The 25,166-nt window shown below is 38.9% G+C and overlaps 1 protein-coding gene across 3 annotated transcripts in view; it reads right to left on the bottom strand.

Annotated features, from left to right (window-relative positions):
• The window catches only part of TMEM57 (transmembrane protein 57), a 61,061-nt gene that overhangs the window by 10,368 nt on the left and 25,527 nt on the right, over positions 1-25,166 (bottom strand). For all 3 annotated transcript variants that reach the window (XM_008572160.1, XM_008572162.1, XM_008572161.1), the window contains 2 exons: positions 3,671-3,829; positions 2,545-2,727 (listed from right to left, as the gene is read on the bottom strand). In XM_008572160.1, coding sequence (XP_008570382.1) covers positions 2,545-2,727; positions 3,671-3,829 — 342 coding nt within the window. The remainder of the gene's footprint in view (positions 1-2,544; positions 2,728-3,670; positions 3,830-25,166) is intronic.

Here is a 25,166-nt window from a genome sequence, read left to right as displayed (position 1 = left end):
GTTTACTTATAGCAGGAATGACATTTCTCATATACTCTAGGGTCTGTCAGGTTTTAGCTTTTGGTTCATTCTCATTATTCTTTGATAATTTCAACAATTATCTAAAATAATTATCATTAACTGTGTGCCTATGTGAGCCAGGCACTAAGCTAGGTACTCTACCCATACCACCTTCTTTAATCCTTGTAACAACCTAGGGTATATTATCCCATTTTGCGCATAAGAAAACTGATGCTACATAGATATAATACTAGTCCACCTAGCTTGCAGGCCACAGAACTGAGAAAAGAATTAGGTTTTTTACCTTCCTAATTCAGCAAACTTCCCCTCAGACCATGGTGACTTGAGGCAATGCCCACAAAGCTAAGCAAGACAGAACTGAACATGTACTGTCTCAAGCAGGTGGCAGTGAGCTAAGAAAAAAAATTTTTTTCCCCACTTTCAAGGGGCTATGCATCAGGAATTTCACATTTCCTTAGTCATGAAGTTGCCACAAGCCTGGAGTAAACAGAAAAAGGGAGCAGCATTAGGTTGCTTCCCAGGGGATAATAAGGATGAGCTAAAAGAGATGATGGCAATGGACAGTGCGAAGATGCTGAACTGTTTAGGCTCCAGATGAAGAACATGGGTGTCCTCTGCCTACCAAAAAGGGGCAGTGAGCTAAGAAAAAAATTTTTTTTTCCCACTTTCAAGGGGCTATGCATCAGGAATTTCACATTTCCTTAGTCATGAAGTTGTCACAAGCCTGGAGTAAACAGAAAAAGGGAGCAGCATTAGGTTGCTTCCCAGGGGATAATAAGGATGAGCTAAAAGAGATGATGGCAATGGACAGTGTGAAGATGCTGAACTGTTTAGGCTCCAGATGAAGAACATGGGTGTCCTCTGCCTACCAAAAAGGAAGGTCCAGTGAGAGATTTACTTAACAATAAAAACAGCTCTACATAAGTGATGGCAAACAAGGACCATCAAAGGATAAGACCAAAACAAATAAACTTAACTGGAAGCAAAGGATTTAGGGTAGACAATGAAACCAATTTACTGATTGGCACGGGAGATACTAAACAATATGGTTTATTAATTCCTTAATTGCTGTATCCTCCTCAGTGGAATTTAAGAAAAAAGGGTAGGTGCTGAATGAATTTAAAAGGAGCACAGGCCACATTACATGTCCGATGTTCAGGAAAATCTCCTGCAAGAATAAGTGCTTCAGAAATGCTTACGTATCGGGCCGGCCCGTGGCTCACTCGGGAGAGTGTGGTGCTGATAACATCAAGGCTACGGGTTCGGATCCCATATAGGGATGGCCGGTTTGCTCACTGGGTGAGCGTGGTGCTGACAACACCAAGTCAAGGGTTAAGATCCCCTTACCGGTCATCTTTAAAAAAAAAAAAAAAAAAAAAAAGAAATGCTTACATATCTTTAAACAAACAACCCCACATCCTAGGCAGGCTAGTCAAGGCTCTTGTAAGTCCGTATAGATGCTGATGGGCCAACCAAGCTCGGCCATCTGCAGTCTAGAGTCTGCTGGGGGATGGCAGGATCACACAGGAGAAAGAGTTCTCACTCGCTGTTATTTCTTAAAAGGTGAAACGATTATTCTGCAAATGCCAGAACCCCATAGAAGGCTATTAACATGCCAAAGGTTGGCAAGTAAATTAATTGTTTAATACCGCAAAGCAAACCTCAAGGAAGTATTACATTTGAATTATACCACACAGATACAAATTAGGATGGAAATTAAAAGTGAAATAAATAATAAAAATTTACCCTCACTCTGCATCTGCAAACCTATAACTGACCCCACCAAGCAGATAAACTTCACTAGTCCAGAAAACAAAGAAAAAAGAAACTGATCAAGTGAAGTAAAAGCCAGGGGAAAAAAAAGGCTCTTAACTATCTTCTTTCCTTGCTGGAATGCAGACGGCAGTTACATATCAGTTTTTGGAATATTTGCACATGAGATAGTTCTCAATGGTACAGGAAGTAGACCTGAATTTTCATCACTCAACAAATTCAATGTTATCTAACAGAGACTTATGTTTCCTTATTTTTCAACTCATTTGATAGTTTGCTGATAAGAGACGTGAGCAGTTAGTACACAGTGCTTGGGCAACCAAGATATATCGTTTTGTATTTTAAGATAAAAACTCCAGAAACACACATACACTTAAGTGTGGAGAGTAATGATAGCTCTGTAAAGGAAACAAAATTCCGGATGGAATCTCTCAAAGCATTTAGTAATCATCAGTCTTACAGAGTGACTGGAAAACTTTTTATGAACTTTGTGTCCTTTGCCTCCCAGGTATGGCAGGCATAGTTGTTCCCTCATCCCATTTTATAGATGAAGTCACTGAGGCATGAAGTTGTTATAAGACAAGGCAAATGTTCACAGATGAAGTTTAAACTAGCAAATAAAACAGTACTTAAAAGCAAACCATCTGCGCATGACTTTTGTATGTCCAATCCTGCCCAAGGCATCAAATTCCCATGTCTTGGTACAAGGAAAGCCAACCTTGAATTAACACTCAGGTGACATGGACATACCTAGATGCAGCAGCAAATGCAACAGCCCGGGCAGCAGTGGCTTCTTCTAACTTCTTCCTTTTTTTCTCCTCCATTAACTGCTTTTCTATAAAACTTCGGGCTTCCTGCTCAGCTTTTAGCTTTTTCTCCAACTGGCTGATATTCTGCTTGTCTTTTTGCTTCATTTGCACAGCATTATGTAACCTATATGGAAAAAATTGTCATACAGTCTTACAATTAGGAATGCCCACTATAAAAGCTTGAGAAACATGGCTTCTCTTTATCATTTTAAGTCTAAGTAAACAGGAGGTTTGAACAGCAAATCATAAATGCCGAGGGAAAACACATTGTCATTATTATTTAATAATTCCTAAACACTAATAAACAAGTTGCCTTACAAGACAAAGAATCTGACCTGGCCTTTGCTCTGTTAAGATAAGGGATCTACAGAAGGTAGTTGAGAAAATAGGATAAAACAAGTTTGTAATGTAGGGGAAGATAATTGCAGAACTAATTCTAGTGTCCTAGAGCACCTTGAAAGAACTTCATTCAGTCCAACCGAAGAACCACTGACGTCCCACTGAAACTGAAGCAAGGAGAGGAAGGTCTTTATTTTCCTGAATATGATTATGCTGCAGCCTACTGCAGCCTTTCCTTTCCAGCTCTGGGATGTTTTCTCAGAGTATCTCAAAATCACTGAGAGGCACAGGATGCTTAATTTCAGATAGAAATTCCAGCTCTAGTCCCTTTCCTGCCTACCAACAGCCCTGGCTTTACTTAACAACATGCAGTGAAGCTTATCATTGGGATGTTCTCTACATATCAATGCTAGAACCACCACAAACATTGGTCATAACATATTATCACAAAAGCTCCATAACTAATTTAAACTAAGAGAAGAAGTTATTAAATGAGAAAAAACAAAATAGTAATATTAGTAAACTATTTTGTTACAACAAAATAAGTTTTTATTTATTTTATAAGCATGTTGAATATCTGGTACTAAATTAAATATTTTAAACATTTTATTTAAAATTCTCTCAACTAGGTCCCTTTGTCACCACAAATCTTGTGCTTCAATCCCTGGAAGCAAGAGAAACAGTGAGGCTGCTTGGCTCATGGTCAAAGGCCCAGAAGGTGCACGTACTTGTTCTGCAGCAGCTCATTCTCCTGCCGGAGCTGGCCCATTTCTGAGCGGATCCCTCGCTCGGCGCTTGAGAGGGAGCTGATCTGACTGCGGAGCTCTTGTTCCACTTGCCTGCTGGCCTGCAGATCAGCCTTTAACTTTTTAATATCTTGTTCCAGCCTAGGAGAAGGAGAAACACAACATTTCCATCTGGGAGAGGGCACCCACTGGACTCTGTGAGAGACTCTGTCTGAGGTCCGGACTGCTGGGTAGATGGCAGAGGACTCTGATGGCAGTTCCTGCCATTATGAGGACTCCTGTCTACAATCTGCTTCATTTTATTGAGTGATTGTGCCTGGGTCTCCACCTCTTCCCACTAAGGGGTAACTTTCGATTTCTCCCAAATGTTTGTGGACACTGACAGGTGAAGATGGTGCTTGGGAGTATCTGAGCTGTTAATAAAGGAGGATGGGAAGGTGGAGAGGGTAGCTGAAAGCTAAGGTCCCCTCCCCACTGGGAACTTTTCCATGCCCCTTGGCAAGGGAGGTATGTTAAAACAACCAGCTCATGACCCAACAGTTACTGCTTTAAGATATTCTGATAGGCACTGGCTGGTTAGCGTGGTTGGTTAGAGTGAGTTGTTGTAAAACCAAAGTCAAGGTTTTCAGATCCCCTTACCCCCCAGCCACAGGGGAGAAAAAAGAGATTCTGATAGATTAGAATCTACTGAGATTCCCTCCCACCATGGGCCTAGAAGAAAACTGTGTGAGAACTTCCTGAAATTGCTAATGTCCTTGCTAAATGATGTTCACACTCCCGTGTTTATTGCAGCTCTATTTACAATAGCCAAGATATGGAACCAACCTAAATGTCCATTAATAGATGATTGGATAAGGACACTGTGGTATATATACACTATGGAATACTACTCTGCCATAAAAAAGAATGAAATACTCCTACTTGCAACAACATGAATGAACTTGAAGAAACTTATGTTGAGTGAAACAAGCAAAGCACGGAGGGATAAATACTGCATGTGCTCACTCATATGTGGGAGCTAAGAGAGAAAGGAAGGAAGGAAAGAAAGACCACAGTAGTACCATGATCCAGGGAACATTCCTAGGGCTACAAATTGGAGTGGGGGGGAGAAGTTGGGGGATAATTGGGTGGGGACAAAGGGTACAAAAATAATTTCTGGTAATGGGTATGCCCCCCATATGAATCTTGCCCTCACATTATGGGCAGGAGGGGGGACAATCAGCTTTGTATCTCATGAATATTCATAATAAATTTTTAAAAAAAATGATGTTCACGCTTCTGCTGATTGTGGCAGAAGAGCTCATTAGACTCAACAACAATGAGAAAAGGAAATTACATGCTCTAAGCATCATAAGAAAACTCCATCTGTGTACTGAAGCCTATCTTTTCTCCTGAATCCCTTATTCCTGTTCCATCTATTTTCTGTAATACAATAATAGTTTCATTTTAAGTGATATATTGGGGACCTATATATGCACATGTAGTACTGAAAAAGGTCAACAAAAAGTGTAAAAAGCAAGTCCCTTTCTTCATGAGAGGACTTTACAATTTCATTAGGGGCCAAAAAATATATAATTAAAATGATTAAGCAATAACACAAAGCAGGCCATGATTAAGTAACATGCTAGAAGGAATAATAATAATAATAACAGCTACTATTTAATGAGAACTTATGTGCCACGCACTGTTCTATAGGCTTTAATGGTATGAACTCATTTAATCTGCACAACTATGGGCTAAATGCAGTTATTACTCCCATTTTTACAGAGGAAGAAATCTAGGCTAGGGAAAGTTGCAGCCCACGGGCACTGAGGCAGTCTAGCTCCAGAGTCCATTCTCTTCACCACTAGGTCAAACTGTAACTACATCATCCATAGTATGGTACAAGCGTGCTACATGAGTTCTGCAGCGAGAAGACCAGGAAAGGCTTTGCAGAGAAGATGGGAATTGTGTTGGGCCCTGAAAGTTGGGCAGTATTTGGAAAAGTAGAAAGGGATGAGGGGACATTTTAAATGAGGGAGAAAACATGCTCAAAAACTCAGAGACAGAAACAGCCATAGACATTTGGAAGCAAGTAATCAGTCTGGCCTCTGAGGAAGGCTTGTACTGGATAGGAAAAGATAAAATGGGTCTGGCAAACAGGACTGTGGAGAGTGGCACTGAAGGTCAGGCCAAGGATGGCTGCCACATGAGACTTAGAAGATAACCTTTTCCATCAGAATAAAAGTTCACAGTAGGTAAAAGTTTGCTGTGACAAGACTCTTGGGCATGTCACTAACCCAGCATACCAACAGAACCAAGATTTCTATAGGGTAACGGTGATCTCTCTTTGAAACTGTCAGCTCCACAGTCTAAGTCCTTACAGACATGTTTTATTAAGCACTGAATCTTCAGGGCCTACCACTGTGATCCATGCTTTGATTAATACTTAATACATGTTGCTAAAACCAAAGAGCAACTTTATTTACCAATCTACCTTTAAGCAACTTAAAAAAAAAAAATCTCAGGGACGAGCCCGTGGCGCACTTGGGAGAGTGCGGCACTGGGAATGCAGCAGCGCTCCCGACGCGGGTTTGGATCCTATATAGGGATGACCTGCGCACTCACTGGCTGAGCGCGGTGCGGCTGGTCTCAAAAAGGACAAAAAAAAAAATCTCAAAAACCCCAAATCATAAGACGGTGATGGTCATCTTGCAGGTGCAGGAGCCAGTCCTCCTGTTCAGTGCCTGGGAGTATGGCCTAGAAACCTTGTGTTTCAGAAGCACTGCCGGCTCTCCTGACACAGCTTGCTCCCCAGGGAAGGGTCACAAGTCAACATCACTCCACACTTTGCCTATCGCCAGGGTTATTCCAGTTGAATGTACTCTTAGAACTGCTCTGAACAATTATGTACAGATCCACATTTATACCATCGCCACACTGTTCCTCATTCACCTGAAGTAACTCAAAGGATACATTCCAAAACAGGTCAATGTTGTCAGGTTATCCCCATTAAGAAGTTTCGCTGAAAAATGTGTTAGGTAGTTATCTTTCTTGAGAAGCTGAATTCACAGTCTGAGGATCGCATTTTTAGTAGAAAGCATGAGTTTTTAAGATGAGAATAGGGACTTAGTATGGTAGTAATGGGTTTAGGGTCAGGATTCTAGACTCAACTCTGGTGCCAACTCTGTGACCCTGGGCAAGGCATGTAACCTTCCAGGCCTCAGTTTTCTCATCTGAGGCTGATGATCTCTAAAGTTTCTCACAGTTTGGTCTAGGATTTCTAAGCCTGACACATTTACAGACGACTGCTGATTTTCTTCTTCAGATTAGCAAACTAGGCTGTATCACATGCAGATGCATGGGGGTCAAGTTCCACACAACCAGCCCACTGGGGCAAAACGTGCCACAGTTGAGAATGAAAGAAAAATGAAATCTGTAGAGGCCAGATGTCAATAATTCTGTAGTTACTGCTTTCTTTTCATCTTTAAAGGCCAATTTTCCTACCACAAACTAAGAATAACAATATTTATTTTAAATGAAATTTTAGAGTTCTTTGAAAAATGTAAAAATCCAAGAGCTGAAACCCATTTCTTGTTATATGGCTAAAATGTGCAAAATATCTAGAATATAATTTCTGGAGACCACAGAACACTAAACAGTGTTTTTTTGCTGTGAAACTTCTAAGAAAATTTTGTCAAAGACATAATACAACAAAAGTAAAATGAAGTGGTTACAAGAGTATGTTTCGTTATATGGCTAAAATGTGCAAATATCTAGAATATAATTTCTGGAGACCACAGAACACTAAACAGTGTTTTTTTGCTGTGAAACTTCTATGAAAATTTTGTCAAAGACATAATACAACAAAAGTAAAATGAAGTGGTTACAAGAGTATGTTTATTTTGTGAAAATTCATAAATTGTGCACTTAAGATTTGTGCACTGTTGTGCATGTATACTTCGAGAAGAAAAGGTTTATTTAAAAAATAAGACTGACTTAATCTCACAGGACATAGAACTAAAATGCTTCAGGATTTTCATAACTACTACCATTAATTTCATAAAACTGAATTATTTTCCAAACTGTTACAGCAAACCTATGAGATAACACCTGCATTCCCAGTTTAAGAAACACTGACTGTTCTACAGGAACATTGCCTAATGACATGAAAGATAACTTAAAGTGCTAAATGGCTAAATTCTCAGTAATATTTAAAACTTGTGATGGGCAATTTTTCATTGCCTCTCTACAGAAAGCATTGATTTTACCTGGAATGTCCACTATATATTTCAAATACGTACTGAGGTAGGCAGTAGAATGATTTACAACCCCATATTGGATTTTTTATTTCAAATGTAATACCTAGTCAGTATTAAAAACTGAATAAACAACAGAAAAGTATAAAGAATAAAAATGTAAATAACTCATAGTCCTCTCTCATCCAAATAGAACCACTCACTATGCATTTGGTGTGCTGCTTGATGTAGTCTTTTTTCTATTTTTTCACAAAAGAAAAACATATTTTATATTGGTGAGAATATCACATATATAGCTTACATATCCTAAGCACCTTCCCAAACTATTAGAAATTCTCCATAAACAATTTCTGCATAGGGCCGGCCCGTGGCTCACTTGGGAGAGCGTGGTGCTGACAACACCAAGTCAAGGGTTAAGATCCCCTTACCAGTCATCTTTAAAAAAAAAAAAAAAGACAAGTGGGGTTTTACAGCCAACAAATAGTGTGGGGATCAGTAGATGGAAAATTACTAACACAAAACATTGGGATAAGGGAGGATTCTGGCTAAATCCAGCTCGACAGATTCCTGCTGAAGGCAGGGTGCTGATAACACCAAGGCCACGGGTTCGGATCCTATATAGGGATGGCCGGTTTGCTCACTGGCTGAGCGTGGTGCTGACAACACCAAGCCAAGGGTTGAGATCCCCTTACCGGTCATATTTAAAAAAAAAAAAAAAAAAAATTCCTGCATAATAATCTACTGTATGGATCCTATTTTCTAAGATATATCTCAATTTTTGCATTTGCTTAATAGAAAAATGTATGCCATGAGTTTTAAAAGAATTATGTGAATTAGTAAATTGAACTGAATCAAGCCAGTCAAATGCTAGGGGCATTTATTAAAGAGATAACTACTACTTGTCTTAATGGCATACTTAACCCTTTGGTGCTGAGGGTCAATACTTCCTAGGTAAAATGCAGATATAATTTATTAGTGTGAAGTACCAAGAAGTTCTGATTAAATGGTGTTACGAGGTTAATGCAAAATCTTCAAATGTATTCATGAGATTTTATTAAAATGTCATTAACTGAAACCTAAATTAGAAGCAAGTGGTCAGGAAGAAAGTGAAGCAAAAGTAATAGTTTATAACCCTTGAAACTAATTTCAGTAAACAGGAATCAAAACAAAGGAGGAAAAAATTAACCCACAAGCTCATCCTTTTATTAGAGCTAAGTCCCCACTCTTTTCCCTACACTATGAAATTTTAAGCGATAAAAGGGAATTTTCACAAGCTCATCCTTTTAGAGCTAAGTCCCCACTCTTTTCCCTACACTATGAAATTTTAAGCGATAAAAGGGAATTTTCTTCCAGGAGAGCTACAACCTCATCAAAAAAAACTGGGCCAGACACATCTTAACCAAACATTAGGAATTCTTGGCCAGGAAAGCACTTCTTGCTTGCTTAACTCCTGTGGAAACAGTTTTCATCATTACAAAGGCCTGCCTAATGGCATCACCACTATGGACACAGACAGGGCCCATGGCAAAGATGGAGTCTATGTGTATGATAAATATGTCCATTTGTGCCCAATTGTACAAACCGAGGTTCTAAACTGTTACATATTAGGTCCAGGCAACTTTCCTAGCCTGATAATTTTAAAAGATAGCACTTAACTCTAAAGAAGCTGTGAAGCTACCTCTGATCCTTGCTTATTACTTAACTCACAGGCAAGAGTTGAAACCCATCTCTAGTAGCACTTCCTCAGGTTCCTAGATCAGATGCTGAGCTGACTTCAAACCAAAATCAAAGTTGCAGATCCCTCTTACCCATTCCAGACCTTAATTATATCTCACCTTCTCCCTAATCTTACCCAACTAACCTTACTAATGTAAACGATTGATAATTATTTAATTTTAAGAGGAAAAGATTTTACATTTTAATTAAGTGGTAATCTCCTAACTGACCAAAAGAATGAAGTTCAAATGCTAGCCTTTCCGGCAGGCTAAATAGGAAAAATATCTTTCAGTATCTGGAAGAATACTCACTAATAAAACAAAGTATAGTATTCAAGTGTCTGCTTTTAGTTGAGATGGTTATTGTCTTTAAATATCTGAAAAGGTAGGGAGATACTACATCTAAATGTTTGTAATTCTTATATTTTGTAAATTACTTAAATTACAACCCACACCACTACGACTTTATTGAAAGTTTAAAAATCTCCAGTGGATAATGCCAATAACTTCACGGTTTTATGAAGCCTGACTGAGAACACAGGGGAAGTTTAAGGCACTAGGGCAGTAAATTTCCCCAGGAAGCAAGTCCTGGGAAAAAGAGGCAGACCTTTTCTCAGACAGGACTTCACCTAGGGATGACTAGCCTCCCCAAATACTCTATGAGTCACAGCCCATACCACTACAGAAAACTAGCTAAGTGAATATCTCCGTGGGCTGCTGGCTGGACCCCACGAGCCCATCGGGAAGATGAGGAGCTTTGGCTTTGCAGGTTATCTCTGAACTCTAAAGAGCTAGTGACAGAGATGCTCTAGGCTCTGCAACACAGAGCTTACCCTGCTGCTTGCTCTGTAAGAGAAGGGGCTTCAGAAAGTCATCTCCAAGTTATATAGCAATGTGACTGAAAGGTAGGTTTTCTAACAAACCCCTCACAACAGCCAAATGACCCACTCCTTGTTGTCAGACATGTTCTGCCTGTAATTATACCATCCCCTTGGGAGGAATGGCCTCCATCGTTCAGTCTCTCCCATTCTTCAAGGCCCAGTTAACAAAACAACAAAAATTAAACAAACTGTCCAGCATGAAGTGCCCAAAGTTCCCTCATTCTGAAACCCTAACGACCTCACTATTGGTGCTTCATGTGTGGCACTAAACCATTGCCCTGTGCTGGTTTTTTGCTTGTTTGTATTGTTCTAGTATTTAATCACTTCCTGTGCATGTACCTTATTTCTAACAATACTATAAGTTCTTTAAAGCCAGGGACTAACTGTGCTATAAATTAAAGCTGGCACTGTATTTCTAAAGTTCCTCCCAATCCTTATAGATCATGACACTAATCCTCACTCTGTGTCCATCTCCTGAATGCTCAGAATAGAGCCGGGTCAGTGTTATGACATATGAGATTCTGGAAACTATCTACAGCTGGCCATCAGATTTTAAATTTAAACAGTGGCTGAAGAAGACAGGGGTAAATGGGCATTTGCTTATGAAGAAGGAAAGTACACGTGAAAGGAATGAATGAAGAGAAACTGCTTCATCTTGATAAGTACCTAATTCCATTAGGAGTTCCCTTGGTACACATTAATCATACAAGACAAGACTTGTTTAGGGACCACACACCTGTCTGTGCAAAAAGCTGAGCTCATAAATCAAAGCTCTGTGCCCAGAAGAAATACCAATTACTCCCTGTACCAACTCCCTCCCCACCCTTCCTTTGCATGTCATTCATACCAACAGGACAGGCAGCATGGGTCATTCACGGAAATAAATGTATTCTAAGTATATATATGGTAGATGTGTCCCATCTTAAGTGAGGCCTACTCTGACTTGAAGCTGCTCTGGTATATTCTATAAACTGCAGCTTTGGAGATAGTGACATGAAGCTGCCTCAGGTCCCTTCTGTGGTGACTACAATTGCTTACCAGACACAAGTGTCCAAAAATAACCAACAGCCTGATGACCTGATTACTAGGTAAAACCATATTACAAAGTGTCTTATGTCTCTGTACCATAATCTGTCAAACACAAAAGGCAAACACGTTAATATTCCTTAAGAAATACAAAGAGAGAAAAAAGAACTGTAGAGACTTTCACACAACTGGTGACATAGGGAAATAGGGTACTGACTTCTTGAAGTTCTTCAAGAATAATGATATGAGTACCAAGAACTACTATTTTTTTTTTCCTTTTTGTCTTTTTTCGTGTCCGGCAACGGATCGCAACCCTCAGTGTCGCGCCCGTACCGGACCGGGACCGGCAACGGGATCGCAACCCTCGGTGTTGCGGCCGCACCTTGCTCAGCCAGTGAGCGGGAACCAGTCTGTATGTGGGATCCGAACCCTCGGCGGGAGTGCCGCCGTGCTCCCAAGCGGCGCACTGTAGCAGTGCGCCACCAGGCCAGCCCCAGAACTACTATTTTTAAATAAGGTCCTCAAAGAAATGTGGTCAGATTTGATAGTATGTATTAAAGTCTTTAAAATGTTCATATCTGTTGATGCAGCAATTGGAGATATACACAAAAATTTATGTAAAAGTGTATATGTTGTAATAAAAAAATCAGAAGTACTTAAACATTCAACAGAAGATTGGCTAAATAAATTATAGTATAGTATATTCATGTGTCTGCTATAAAAAATTAAATAATTAAAAAATCATGGAGGAAGAATATTCAATGACATTGAGAGAATGCTCATGATATAGTCAGTAGAAAACACAAGTTACAAAACACTATACATAGTATGAGCTTAGTTTTGTAAAAATAATATGTATATACAAGATAAAAAATGCTGAGAAGATAAATAGTAGTTATCTCTTCATATTCAAAATCAGATGTAATAAATATGCATTAGTTATTTTTAACATTTTAATTGTTTTATAAATAGGAGAAAAGTTATTATAAAGAGGAGGTTGTTCAACTTTCCATGGCTGTTCAGTATTCACTGTTACTCTTAGATTTGCCCATGTCACAGGCCAGTTTCAGTGTAACCTGAAAGCCCTTGGGAAAGTCCAGCTCTTTTACTTTATAAACTTTTTAAGTCACTCCGAAAAAGGGGAACTTAACTTTCTAAAGTACATAATGCCTCAGTTCCTAAATCTACATCAACTACTTCCTATTCATCAGTTCCTATTAAAACAATTTTTCTAAATCTAGATTCTAGAGCTATGCCTATTGTCCTGTTCTGGCTCTCTGGAAAGATCTCTCGGCTACATATAACACTGGCCACAAGAGAGCAGGCATTGCTCTGACACAGGCTAGACTATATGTACCACACATACTACAAGGGATGGTGCTGAGAGGTCCAGATTCTAAACCAGTGCATATGTAAAGTTTGTGAATAACCAGGGCCCACATCCTATGTTTTGGTGTATTTTGACCCAAGAACAAAGTAGAAAGATATCTTGATGGGGTCTGAAAGCCTCATAGTTAGATGTAGGGATTCAACAGTAAAGGGGGTGACCTTTGACTCTGGGGAGGGACTGTCTACATGTGCCTGTTTTTCAGGAGCACAGGAAAACTGAAGGAGAGAAGGCAAAAAGGTCCCATTAATAGATGGTAGATTAGGTCATGGGATTTACCAGATATTCCCTAACAGAAAAGTCCTTGCCATAGGATAGTTAAGTTTTGATTGGTGGGGCCAAGGGGTGGGAAGGAGCAAAATACAAGCGTAACAGGAAAGGTCAGGAGCAGAGGTTGCAAACTGGCAAGCCAATCTGCCCAATAAATATGTTGATGTAAAAAAAAATATTTTTAAACTGGGATATTATATATAAACATAACTATTTTCAGCATTCAAAATATTAGATTTGGCAACACTGGGCATGCCATCCCCTATGGCAACAACTGGCTGCCCCCTCTGGAAGGGTTTATGCTCCCAAACTCCCAGGTGTTGGTTACAGTACTGAATGCAAATGAGGGCCACACTAGACCCCAGAATGCTCCCCACAGCCTGCCACACTCGTTCCTGTGCCCTGTCCCATTATAGGAGTCTGAGTCCACAATACTTGCTCAAGAACCGGCAGGGGGTGGAGGTGGGGGTAGGGTGGAGGTAGGAGTAGGATGGAGGCGGGGAGTAGGGACAAGGGTCCTTTCCAGTTTTTTATTTTGTGTTTCTGTTTTGAATCTATCGGAACACTAACAAGAAGGGTGAAATGTACCTTATGATAGATGAGAATTGTCATTCTTCCTATAAAAAAGAAAACAAAACTTGTTTTAATCCTGAGAGTCCCAGCTGGCTCGAAGAAAAGATCTAAGAGGTCTCCAAGAGATTTTCAAAGCCTGAAATACACCCACACTGGCAGAGTATACAAACAGCCAGTTTCTGAATGACAGCATGAGAAGTTTTTGAAGAACATGGTTCCTTTTCCTTGGGGTTACCTCCCCTTCAGGGAATCTACCCTTAATCCCCTCAGCTGAAAACAACAATTCATTATGTGCCAGCAGAGGTACTAACTCAGAATTTAACACAAAGCCTTTCAAGGTTTTGTAGTAGTTCCTTCCCAATTCCAGTGAGGAAAATTTCAGTTTACCTCGAAATCACTGTTTTGATAGAATAAGCTCTCAGGACTCAATATAAAACCGTTTCTTACGTGGACCCTCCCCCCCAAATAACTTACATGTTATTTCACAGTTTATTCATCTACACAACATAATCATCTTCCTGTTTGATCACCTGGATATGGAGACATTGGGTAAACTCCTTGCTTAACTTCATTTATGCCTAGTTTCTAAAATGCCATATGGCTTTCAAGTCACAAAATAGCCCTATTTAAGTATAAAACATCATGGTTTTATTACCATATTTACACCCCAAAATATTATAGTTTTAAATCCCTGCAATGGTTAAAATAGACTCCAACTATTGTAAATTAATATAAACAGGGTTAATCAAGTAAAACTAAACATACCTAAAATATTCTGAGCATAGCAGAAAATGAAAACAAATCAGGTCTGACAATGTACAGCATGAGTATATCTGCTCAGACATACCGCTAAAGAAACCTAAATCAAAAACATGTTTCCACAGACAGAAAACTCACTAAACCTACTAAATAGACATATGGCTCTACTTATTTTGTTCCATTTATTATTTCCATATAATTTAGTAGCATCTATATCCATCTAACGTATTTAATCTAGTCTAATTAGAACTTCTAAGTGCCCAGTTTTCATGTTTCTTATTCTAGAATTTTATATATTTTTGCTACAATTTTACCTCTCAGCTAGAAATGATACCGTTGCAAATAAATTATTATGCGCCCCATAGAGCAGAGAGGCCTGCTCTGGTAGCCATCACTCCTGGAGGGTCAAGCAAGTCATGCTGCTGCAAGTTTGTTAGCACCTTGGTGTGCAGGTAGCACATGTAGGGAAAGCAGCCAGGCAGGGGAAAGCCCCTGAAACCCAAATCACTCTCTCCCAAGGTCAGATCTTCTTCTGCCAACTATTCTTGATACACAGGCAAAATGCATTCAAATACAAAAGAGAACAAACAAATGTACCATTCTCTCCCTAGCACAGGAGATAATACATAAGCAGTCAAACACATATTCTAACCTGGGGGATTCCTTGGAGGGAAGGCTGGAACAGAAATGTGGGAGCTGAGCTATTTCACCAGCTACCACAAAGACCAAGAGAATGATTCGGGGGTGGGGAGGGGGATGGGGGGAGCCTACCAGGAAAGATGAATAAAACACAGGCAAACTAAGATTTCTTCCATGTTCTTGGATGAGATGCAGCTTGTACCCAGAATCCTTGGCCCTGAAGCACAAACAATCCACTGCTAGAGCAAAGGGCTTTTTTGACAGCAGTCCCTTGGAGGATTTTATTCCCCTTTTCCTTTGTAATTTTCAGAAATTCTTGCACCTCCTGAAAAGCCTTGGGAAAAAGTATTGACAGAGTACTGAATTTTAAAACTTCCTGGGAAATACTAAGAAAAGGTGTTTGGAGTAGAAAAACTATTTTTTAGAAATAAAATCAATAACAGCCTCCTCAAAAACAACAAATGGTTTGACGCTGGATGTCTAGGCCTCGGCCCAGTCTAATGTAATATCTAGGTTTTCTAACTTCAAAAGCCTGTGAGTTACACTGTGACAAAATTACTAGGCCTTATCTTTTTTCCTTCTCTATTTCTAATATTTTCCCTGCACAAAGGTAATATTCATTAATTCAACAAGTATTTATGGAGTATCTACTCTGTGTACTGTGGACTGTGATGGAGGAGAAAATGAGGTCCCTATCCTCGTTGAGCTTACATTCTATTATGGATATAATATGTCTGCTGTAAAAACTCAAACCACACAGAAATAAACAATGAGAGAAGTAAATGTCCCCTATAACCAAATAACAGTTGACTACCTGGTATATATTATTTCAAGTAATTTTCTGTGTACATGAGAAATATATCTACCCATATTTTTTAATGGATTCATACTATATATAATCTGTTTTGCTATACACATGCCCCCTTTAACAATCAATCTTGGTTTTGTTTCATTACCTTCTTTTAAGATGTGCTTCCTAGAGGGGGATAGGGAGAGGTTAGACAAGGGGCATAAAGTACAATTTGTAACAATATACATACTAGTAATATTGATATGATCAACATATGTCAACACTGAATCCCCAAAATATGCATAATCAATTATGATTCAAAAAAAAAATAGAAATATGGATGTAAACACCCAAATAAACTGATTAAAAGATGTGAAAGTAGCTGTCTCTGAGTTGAGACATACAGGGCATGTTTGCTGTTTTTCTTTGTAAGCCTTGTAGTATTGCTTGATTTTTTGAACTATGTAACTATATTACTACAATTAAGAATAAATTAAAATTTAAAAATAAAAAAATTTTAAAAATTAAAAATAAATAATGGGCTTCCTCCTTTCAAGAGAATTCTTTATTTTCCCTACTTAACTACCATGATTCCCCATTTAAGACTTTTCAGGGCCTTGGAGGAGGGCTGGAATGGCCCATAAAATGTCATCTCCTCCTGGGTAACCAATACAGGAAATACTCATAGGCTTTATCTGTAGAATTGACTGTTCTGTCTTTCTTCCTCCCAATAGTCAGGTCTTAGCTTTGGATTCTGCTCTTTCTTTGTGCCTACCATCTTGGGCTACATGCTCTGAATCTTCTTCTCCCCTTTCTGTTGCAACTTGGAAGCAGGACCTTTCTTCTTTGCCCCTGGAACTAGGAGCTAGGCTCACCCACTCCTAACCCTGACCCAAGCTAATTCCCTACGAGGGACAAAGAAAGATGTAAAGATGGATGTTAGTAAGAACCGGGGTCTTTTTGTTCTAGTAAATAGCATTAGCTCCTGTTGTGGATTGAATGACTCCCCAAAACTCATTGAAGCTTGACCTCCATTGTAACAGTGTTAAGAGGGTGGCCTTTAAGAGGTGACTAGATTGTGAGGACTGTGTACTTGTGAACGACTGATCCATTTGTGGAGTAACGGGAATGGTTCTGATGGCTAAAAATTGGAAAAAAAGTTAGATGGTTAGGTATCTCTTGCTAAGCCCATTCTCCCCACGTGATACCCTTGAGTTGCTGTAGAAAGGCACTACCAAGAAAAATGCCCTCACCAGACGTGTTCCCTGGACTTTGGATTTCCCAGTCTCTGAAACTGTAAGAAATAAATTACATTCCTTTATAAATTACCCAGTTTCAGATATTCTGTTATAAGCAACAGAAACAGACTAATATAGCCCCAAATTTTCTTTGTTGCTTTGAAATGTTTCTCTAGGGCCTAACTGGTTAGCTCAGTTGAACAGAGAGCGATATTAGACCATCAAGGTCAAGGGTTTGGATCCCATACAAGCTAGCCGCAAAAAGAAAAAAAAAAAAAATTCTTCTCTAGGATCACAAATAGCGGCTTCTTGGATTCTCTCTTCACTTTGCTCTGTTTCAGTTATTTACACCAAATCATACTGAATCCATTGATTATTAAAAATCAGTATTTTAAAATATGGTCCTTTCTTTTCAATGGATATAACATTTTTAATTGTATGTAGACATCTTACAACATGGGGAAATGAAAAACAGGAAGTGCTGTAAACCACCTCCTTCTGTTTCTTCCCAAACAGCGAGACCACACACACTAGGAGCCATATAAAACTCAGAGGTTACACAGCAATCTTAAATGCTGGTATCTGGAAGACAAGATTAAATTCAGAAGTATGAAAGTGTGTGAACTGCTAGTCAATCCACATTTGATCAATCTGTGCCACCAGTAAGGTCTAGTCAAAGGGGAAAGGTAGCTGTTTTAAGGTCTCGGCCTTTGCTATCTTCATCTGCTTTTTTAGGAGAAACCTAAAATCATTAAACAAAAATACAAGGTTTATGTGGGCTATAAAGTGGAATAAAGGGCAATGACATTTTGCTCACTAACCAACTTAAACTAGAAAGGGATGAGTCACAAATACTCATATTACAGTCTACTATAACCCAATACTTTTCAACATACTCACTGATGGTCTAGAACATTATATAGCCTATTTACAAATTATGTTGTTATCAATCTATATGCTCTAAGAATATTTCTCTAAGACCCAGATCTGGTAATGCAAGTTAGTTTCTGGATATGAATATAAGTTAAACACTTCTCAGAGTACGTGAATGATTTAAAATTTCTGAAAGTGCTTCTCTATTACTCCCTCTCCTCTGAAGCAGGGCCACTAGTTGCTTAGATTCCTAGAAAAATACTGAGAGATGTTTTCCCCCCAGGCTCTCAAGTCTCCAAACAAGCAGAACTAATTGTAGGAGCAAACCAAGTTATAAGTAATAACATTCTCGTGTGCCTAAAATAACCAAATGAATTCAGAGAGGAAAAAAAGAGTGAGTATTCAGTATGGTACAACTTTACCCAGATTTCCATTTTCTCCATTAGAAAAGGCTCTTCTCCCTTCCATGGCTTCAAAATTTTTAGGAACTTACCATTATGGCAAAGTCCACACCCCAGGACTCCAGGCCTTCCAAGCAAAAAGAGGAACACAGTCAATAGTGGCCTCTCTGCAGGGTAAGTTGATGGTTACATCCTGGGTCTTAAGTCTTCCACAGAACAGGGGTTTAGGTCTGCAGCTGCCAAGCTAAGCCTACCACAGAAATAAAGGGCAAATCTCATGCTGGGTAGCTCTAGGCTGTCTGGCCAGACTAATTCCCAAGCTAGCCCTAACCGGAGTTGAATTCTCACAGATCATGTAAGCTTTCAAAGGTATAAGTAGCTGACCCCCTTCTGTTCAAAGATAAGTATGCCCTAGTGTCTTTGGCAAAAGCAAGAATTTTTACACTTAGAATAGCATCTCTCTAGTAGAAAAGAAAATAAATGAATTCTGAGATTCTAATTATTTCTTCAAAAGATTTTAGCCATGAGATCATGAATCTAGCTCTGGTGCTAATACTTCAGCCAACATTAGTTATATTTGCATTTAAAACAAGCAAAAACACAAAGACAAAAATATGAAGCAGAAAAATAAAGCAGGTTGATAAACTTTTTTAAAGCACCATGGTATAACAGAAAGTGCAGAGATCAAGAAACCTCATCTCTTGCCCTGGCACTGCCACTCTAGCTGGGTCAACTATACCAGCCACTTCACCTTCTAGGGCTTGTTTTTACTTCACTGATAAAAAAGACAGGGTTAGGGAAGGCTGGTCTGGATGTCTCTTAGATCTCTTCCAGTTGCAGAAAAATAATCATCATTCTACTCAGTTTTGTTAAGTGCTACTATACTAAGCAAACTGTGGAAACTTTTTCTTTATGACTCTTCACACCAGACATGATTCAACTACATTAAAGAGTTAATATCATATTAGAGATAAACAATAAAATGAAAAAGATGAATCTTCTGTTTTAGATTCAAAAAAAGGCAGTGATATGGAAATAAACCAAGAACAGACTTTGGCTTGAACATTTCTACAGAATATGGATCACTTTATATTTTGTTAACTCAAAGTTTTAAATTCTCTCCCTTAACCTGGAAACTGAAACAAGCAACAATCACCAACAAGAAACTCCACAGTCTTGGGCTGTTTTGAGAGGGAGCTTTGTGTCAAATGCAAACAAAATTGTTAAGCCCTCTGCTTGCAAGCCTTGAAACTTCAGGACAGCAGTTCCGGACCCTGATCTGCCTTATTGCATGACTGCTGAATAGACTGCATAGACCTGCTACAGAATATTCCATACCACATGAAAATGAAGGTTAGGCCACATTGGGAAAATGATTTTGATATAATTTAAGTGAAAAAAAACCAGAGCACAATAACACACATACAACTCTACAGGCACTATCTATGAAAGAGAGAATTGATAAGCTGGACTTCATTTTGTAAAAAACCCAGTCAAGAGAATAAAAAGACAAGCCTTAGACAGGGAGAAAATATTTGCAAAAGACATCTGATACAAGACTGTTATCCAAAATATACAAAGAACTCTTAAAACTCAACAATAAGAAAACAAACAGCCCAATTAAAACATGGGCCAAAGACTTTAACAGACACATGACCAAAGAAGATAAACAAATGGCAAGTAACCATATGAAAAGATGCAACATCATACGTCATCAGGGAAATGCAAATTAAAACAACAATGAAATACCACTAAACACCTATTAGAGTGGCTAAATACTGGAACACTGACAACACCAAGTGCTGACCAGAATACGGAGCAATAAGAACTCTCATTCATTGCTGGTGGGAATTCAAAATGGTACAGCCACTTTGGAATATAGTTTGGCAGTTTCTTACAAAACTAAACATACTCATATGATCCAGCAATTGCACCCCCTGAATATCCAAAGGAATTCAAAACTTATGTCCACACAAAAACCTATAATCATATGTTTACAGCAGTTTTACTCATAATTGCCAAACCTTGGAAGCAATCAAGATGTCCTTCAGTAGGTAAACGGATAAATAAACTGTGAAACACTCAGACAATGGAATATTACTCAGCACTAAAAAAAAATGAGCTATCAAGCCATGAAAAGACATGGAAGAAACTTAAATACATATTACTAAGTGAAAAAAGCCATCCTGAAAAGGCTACATACAACATGATTTGAACTATATGACATTCTGGAAAAGGCAAAATAACAAAAAGATCAGTGTTCGCTGGGGATTAGGGGCAAGGGAGAGACGGATAGGCAGAGCGCATAGGATTTTTAGGGCAGTGAAACTACTCTGTATGATACTATAATGGTGAATATATGTCATTATAAAGTTGTCCAAACCCATAGAATGTATAACATCAAGAGTGAACCCTAATATAAACTGTGGACTTTGGGTGATAATGATGTGTCATTGTAGGTTCATCAATGTAACAAATGTACCCATCTGGTGAGGGATGTTGATAGTTGGGGAGGTTAGGCACCTGTGGGGGCAGGGGACATATGGAAAATCTCTGTACCTTCCTCTCAATTTTTCTGTGAACCTAAAAGTGCTCTAAAAATTAAAATCTATTTTAAAAAAACTAGATGAATCCTATAGCCATAACTATATAAAATTAGCTGATGAGAAGAAAATACAACAAAATTTTGACAGTGATTTGTGTCATGGTGGTGGAAATGACTGTTTTCACCTTTTCTCTGCCTAAATTTTTAATTTTTTCACACTTAAAATATTCTTTTTTTTTTTTTTTGTCCTTTTTGAGACCGGCCACACCACGCTCAGCCAGTGAACGCACCGGTCATCCCTATATAGGATCCGAACCCGCGGCGGGAGCGCTGCTGCACTCCCAGCGCCGCACTCTCCCGAGTGCACCACGGGCTCGGCCCAAAAATATTCTTGGGAAAAAAAATTTTTTTTTTAAAAGATGACCAGTAAGGGGAAGTTAACTCTTGACTTGGTGTTGTCAGCACCATGCTCACCCAGTGAGCTAACCGGCCATCCATATATGGGATCTGAACCTGTGGCCTTGGTGTTATCAGCACCACACTCTCCCGAGTGAGCCACGGGCTGGCCCCTGAGGAAAAAACTTAAACAAACCTTATTCTAATTTACATATTCCTTTCTAACTCAGCACTTTGTTAAAACAACTGATCTTCCTCATTGCCTTTCCTATTTTTTTCTGTTTTTGTTTTTTTTTGGCAGCTGGGCAGTATGGAGATCCAAATCCTTGACCTTGGTGTTACAAGGCTATATTTTAACCAACTGAGCTAACCCGCCAGCCCGCTTTTGTTGTTTTTGACTAGAATTTTTCCCATGTTGGAATTAAAAACATTTTTGACTACCAACATTATAAGTTTGTTTTTAAATATCTTGGGTAAAGAATTCAGAAATCAAGCTGGCAGAAACAGGATTATTTTGTAAGATATGTATTTCTTAAACCAAAACAGCATTTTGGATTGGATTTGGCAAGTGCCCAGATTTCTTCAGGGAAGGACCTTATAAGCAACACTTACTATTCCCAAGTTCCCCACCTTCACCATCTTCCTTTACTTTAGCAATCTATTCAGCACCTTCTGCTCCACATTCTCTGTATTTCCTGGTAGACCAGAGCCTTCTCCATTCACTCACTTCCTTGCCCCCATGCCATACACAAATTCAACAAACATTCAGTAAGCACTTTATTTTTATATAAAGATAGAAAAATGGAGAGACCCAGCTTCTACCTTCTGGAGCTCACAATCTAGTAAGGAGGAAAAACCCCCAAACAAGCAATTACTATACAATGGAGGTAAGCATACTTTTTCTGTAAAGGTCTATATATATCTTTTTTTGGCTTTGCAGGTCATATGGTCTCTATTACAGCTACTCAACTTTGTCACTGTAGTATGAAAGCAGCCATTGACATTATGTAAATGAATGAGTGGCTGTGTTCCAATAAAATTTATTTTCACAAAAACAGGCAGTTGGCTGGATTTGACCTATGTGCTGTTGTTTGCTAACCTGTGGTATACAACAGACTGGAGAACATCCATGGAGCTTGGAAAATTTGGAAAAAGACCTGCTTTTGAAGGAGGACAGCTTGCTCCTTCATAGGGAATGGTCATCAAATCTTATTTGGGCAGACACATCAATCTACAAGCCTCTTTGAAAGCGGTGGAGTAGTAGTGAATTTTTCCCCAAAAGTCGCTGAATTGGCTCCTCAAAAAAAGCAGTTTGCAGGGGCCAGCCCGTGGCTCACTCGGGAGAGTGCTGGTGCTGTGGTGGAGTAGTAGTGAATTTTTCCCCAAAAGTCGCTGAATTGGTTCCTCAAAAAAAGCAGTTTGCAGGGGCCAGCCCGTGGCTCACTCGGGAGAGTGCTGGTGCTGATAAAACCAAGGCCATGGGTTTGGATCCCATATAGGGATGGCTGATTAGCTCACTTGGGAGAGCGTGGTGCTGACAACACCAAGTCAAGGGTTAAGATCCCCTTACCAGTCATCTTTAAAAAAAAAAAAAAAAAAAAAAGCAGTTTGCAACCATGGTGTTGAGACAGATATAGCTGGAGAATGTGTTGTAATTAATTTATTATTACAGTAGAGTTACTGGCTAATTAATGTAGAACTGATTTTCAATTTTTTTCTTAAACATTTGTAAAAGGGTACATCAATCCTATCTCTAAAGCATCCCTGTGGAAGTCACGGCCAGCCTGAAACAGTGCACAACCCTGGGTGTGCCTGCAGAAGTGAAGGGCACATGTACACACCCTCAACCAGTGTATGCTTGTATTAAAAAGAACGTAGAGACCACTGAGTCCAGCCTTCTCCATCTGAAGATAACAAACCCACTCTAGCTAACAACTCAAACATGTCAAATAGTCACAGTCATTAAAATCCATCAAAACATATAGGAAGTCAAACAAGAGGAAATAGGAGACAGACAAAGGTGAGAGTAAATGAGATATGGCCTCCTACAACCAAGCTGGATAATGTGCTCAAATAGATATACCTTTTCTTTTAAACTCTTTCATTGTTGTTCATCATAGAAAAATTTGAAAATTTATGAAAGTAAAAATAAAAAATAAATGCCCAATACTATTATGGGCAATAACTATTGTTAATATTTTGGTTCCTTTCCCTTCAAATCCCTTTTCTGTGTATATTAGAAAAAAAAACTGTTTTTAATTAAATTGCTTTCTCCTTTCTTCATAAAATATTATGTCATAAGTGCTTTCCCACATTCTTTCTGTTTGTTTTGTTGGCTGGCCAGTACAGGAATTTCATATTCTTTAATATGGCTCAATAGTATGATTTTGTACTGTCTGTATTGAGTCCATCAAATGGATGGACCATAACTTATTTAAATTTCTCCCACTGTTGGATATTTAGGTCATTACCTTATTTTTTATATTACATTAAAAGTTAAAAATAATCCTATGGAAGCTTACAAAACTATTTAAACATAATATTTTCTATCTATTTATTTGACAGCAAGTAGTTCTCTAAAACAGAGTAATACCCTGGGGCCCTGTAGGTCAAGGTAGAGTACATATTAGTGAACACAGGAAGCAGCATACCCCCCCCATGAGCAGGTACAGAGACCACATGATCCATGTCATCACCCTCAGTTTACTGGACAATCGGCCATCTGAGTCCTTGAACTTCTCCACTAAACTCAGATCAGGTCGTAGAGTCAATCAATATCACAACTGGGACTCTAGGGAGCCGGTGTCACAAGACTAAGCCTTGACTGCTCTCTCTGCAACAATTAGCAGAGGAAAACTGTTTGGGCTTGACTGCTATTATTAAAATTGTGTAGCAGAAAGGATATTAAGTAACTTGTGGCAGATATTTCATTTATAGCATTTAGTGGATTTGTGGGATACTCCTTTTGAAACAGGTGGTCAACAAATTGGTCTTTTTCCCAAGGGCATCTGAAGGAGGGTTCTCTGCTGAGTGCTTTCTCTTCAGGGTATGATGGGTAGAAGGTCATAACAGACAGAGTGGATGCCAGTGCAGCATCAGCAACAGCATGCTTCCAAAAGTTACCTGTGGGCTATAAAACCTCTAGAACCTGTAGCAGTGGAGCCCAAGTATATCTCCTTTAATCTAACTACCAACCAGAAAATTAAAACAAATTAATAATCCAGTTCATACAATTTATAACGCTGGAAATTCTCCCTCCTAGAATAAATTGTCTGCCTTTAAGCAAGCCAAAGGAAGAGGAATATAAGATAACTTATTGAAGGGGGTGAGTTACAATTGCCCTCTTGAGTTACACATAAAAAGAAAAGCTCCAGTTCAGATCTCAGCTTCCAAATTATAGATTTGAGGTAAAAGGAACATATTTATGTTTGCCTAACATAAGTCATATAAAATACAGCAAGATTAAGTCTGAGAGAGTCAATGTAATACAATAATGTTATTCTTTTATTTCTGATTAAAATCCATGTCTAACATTATGTTTCTCTATGGAATTTTTAGAATGAGATTACTTTTCAAACCTAACTTTCCCGGAGTTATCTAGGGATAATTCACATTCTAAGTGACAACAAACAAACAAACAAAACAAGGTGGTATGGACAACTTTTTCAAACACCTCCACCTGGATTTGTTTGACAAATAGAGATTTGTCAAACATGAACAAGGCACAAACTCTTCTTTTTGTGTCTA

This window comes from Galeopterus variegatus, unplaced genomic scaffold, assembly GCF_000696425.1.
Source record: "Galeopterus variegatus unplaced genomic scaffold, G_variegatus-3.0.2 Scaffold761, whole genome shotgun sequence".
NCBI classification, from domain to species: domain Eukaryota; kingdom Metazoa; phylum Chordata; class Mammalia; order Dermoptera; family Cynocephalidae; genus Galeopterus; species Galeopterus variegatus.
The sequence above is the reverse complement of the archived record's forward strand: the minus strand, read 5'-3'. Positions and strand labels throughout refer to the sequence as shown.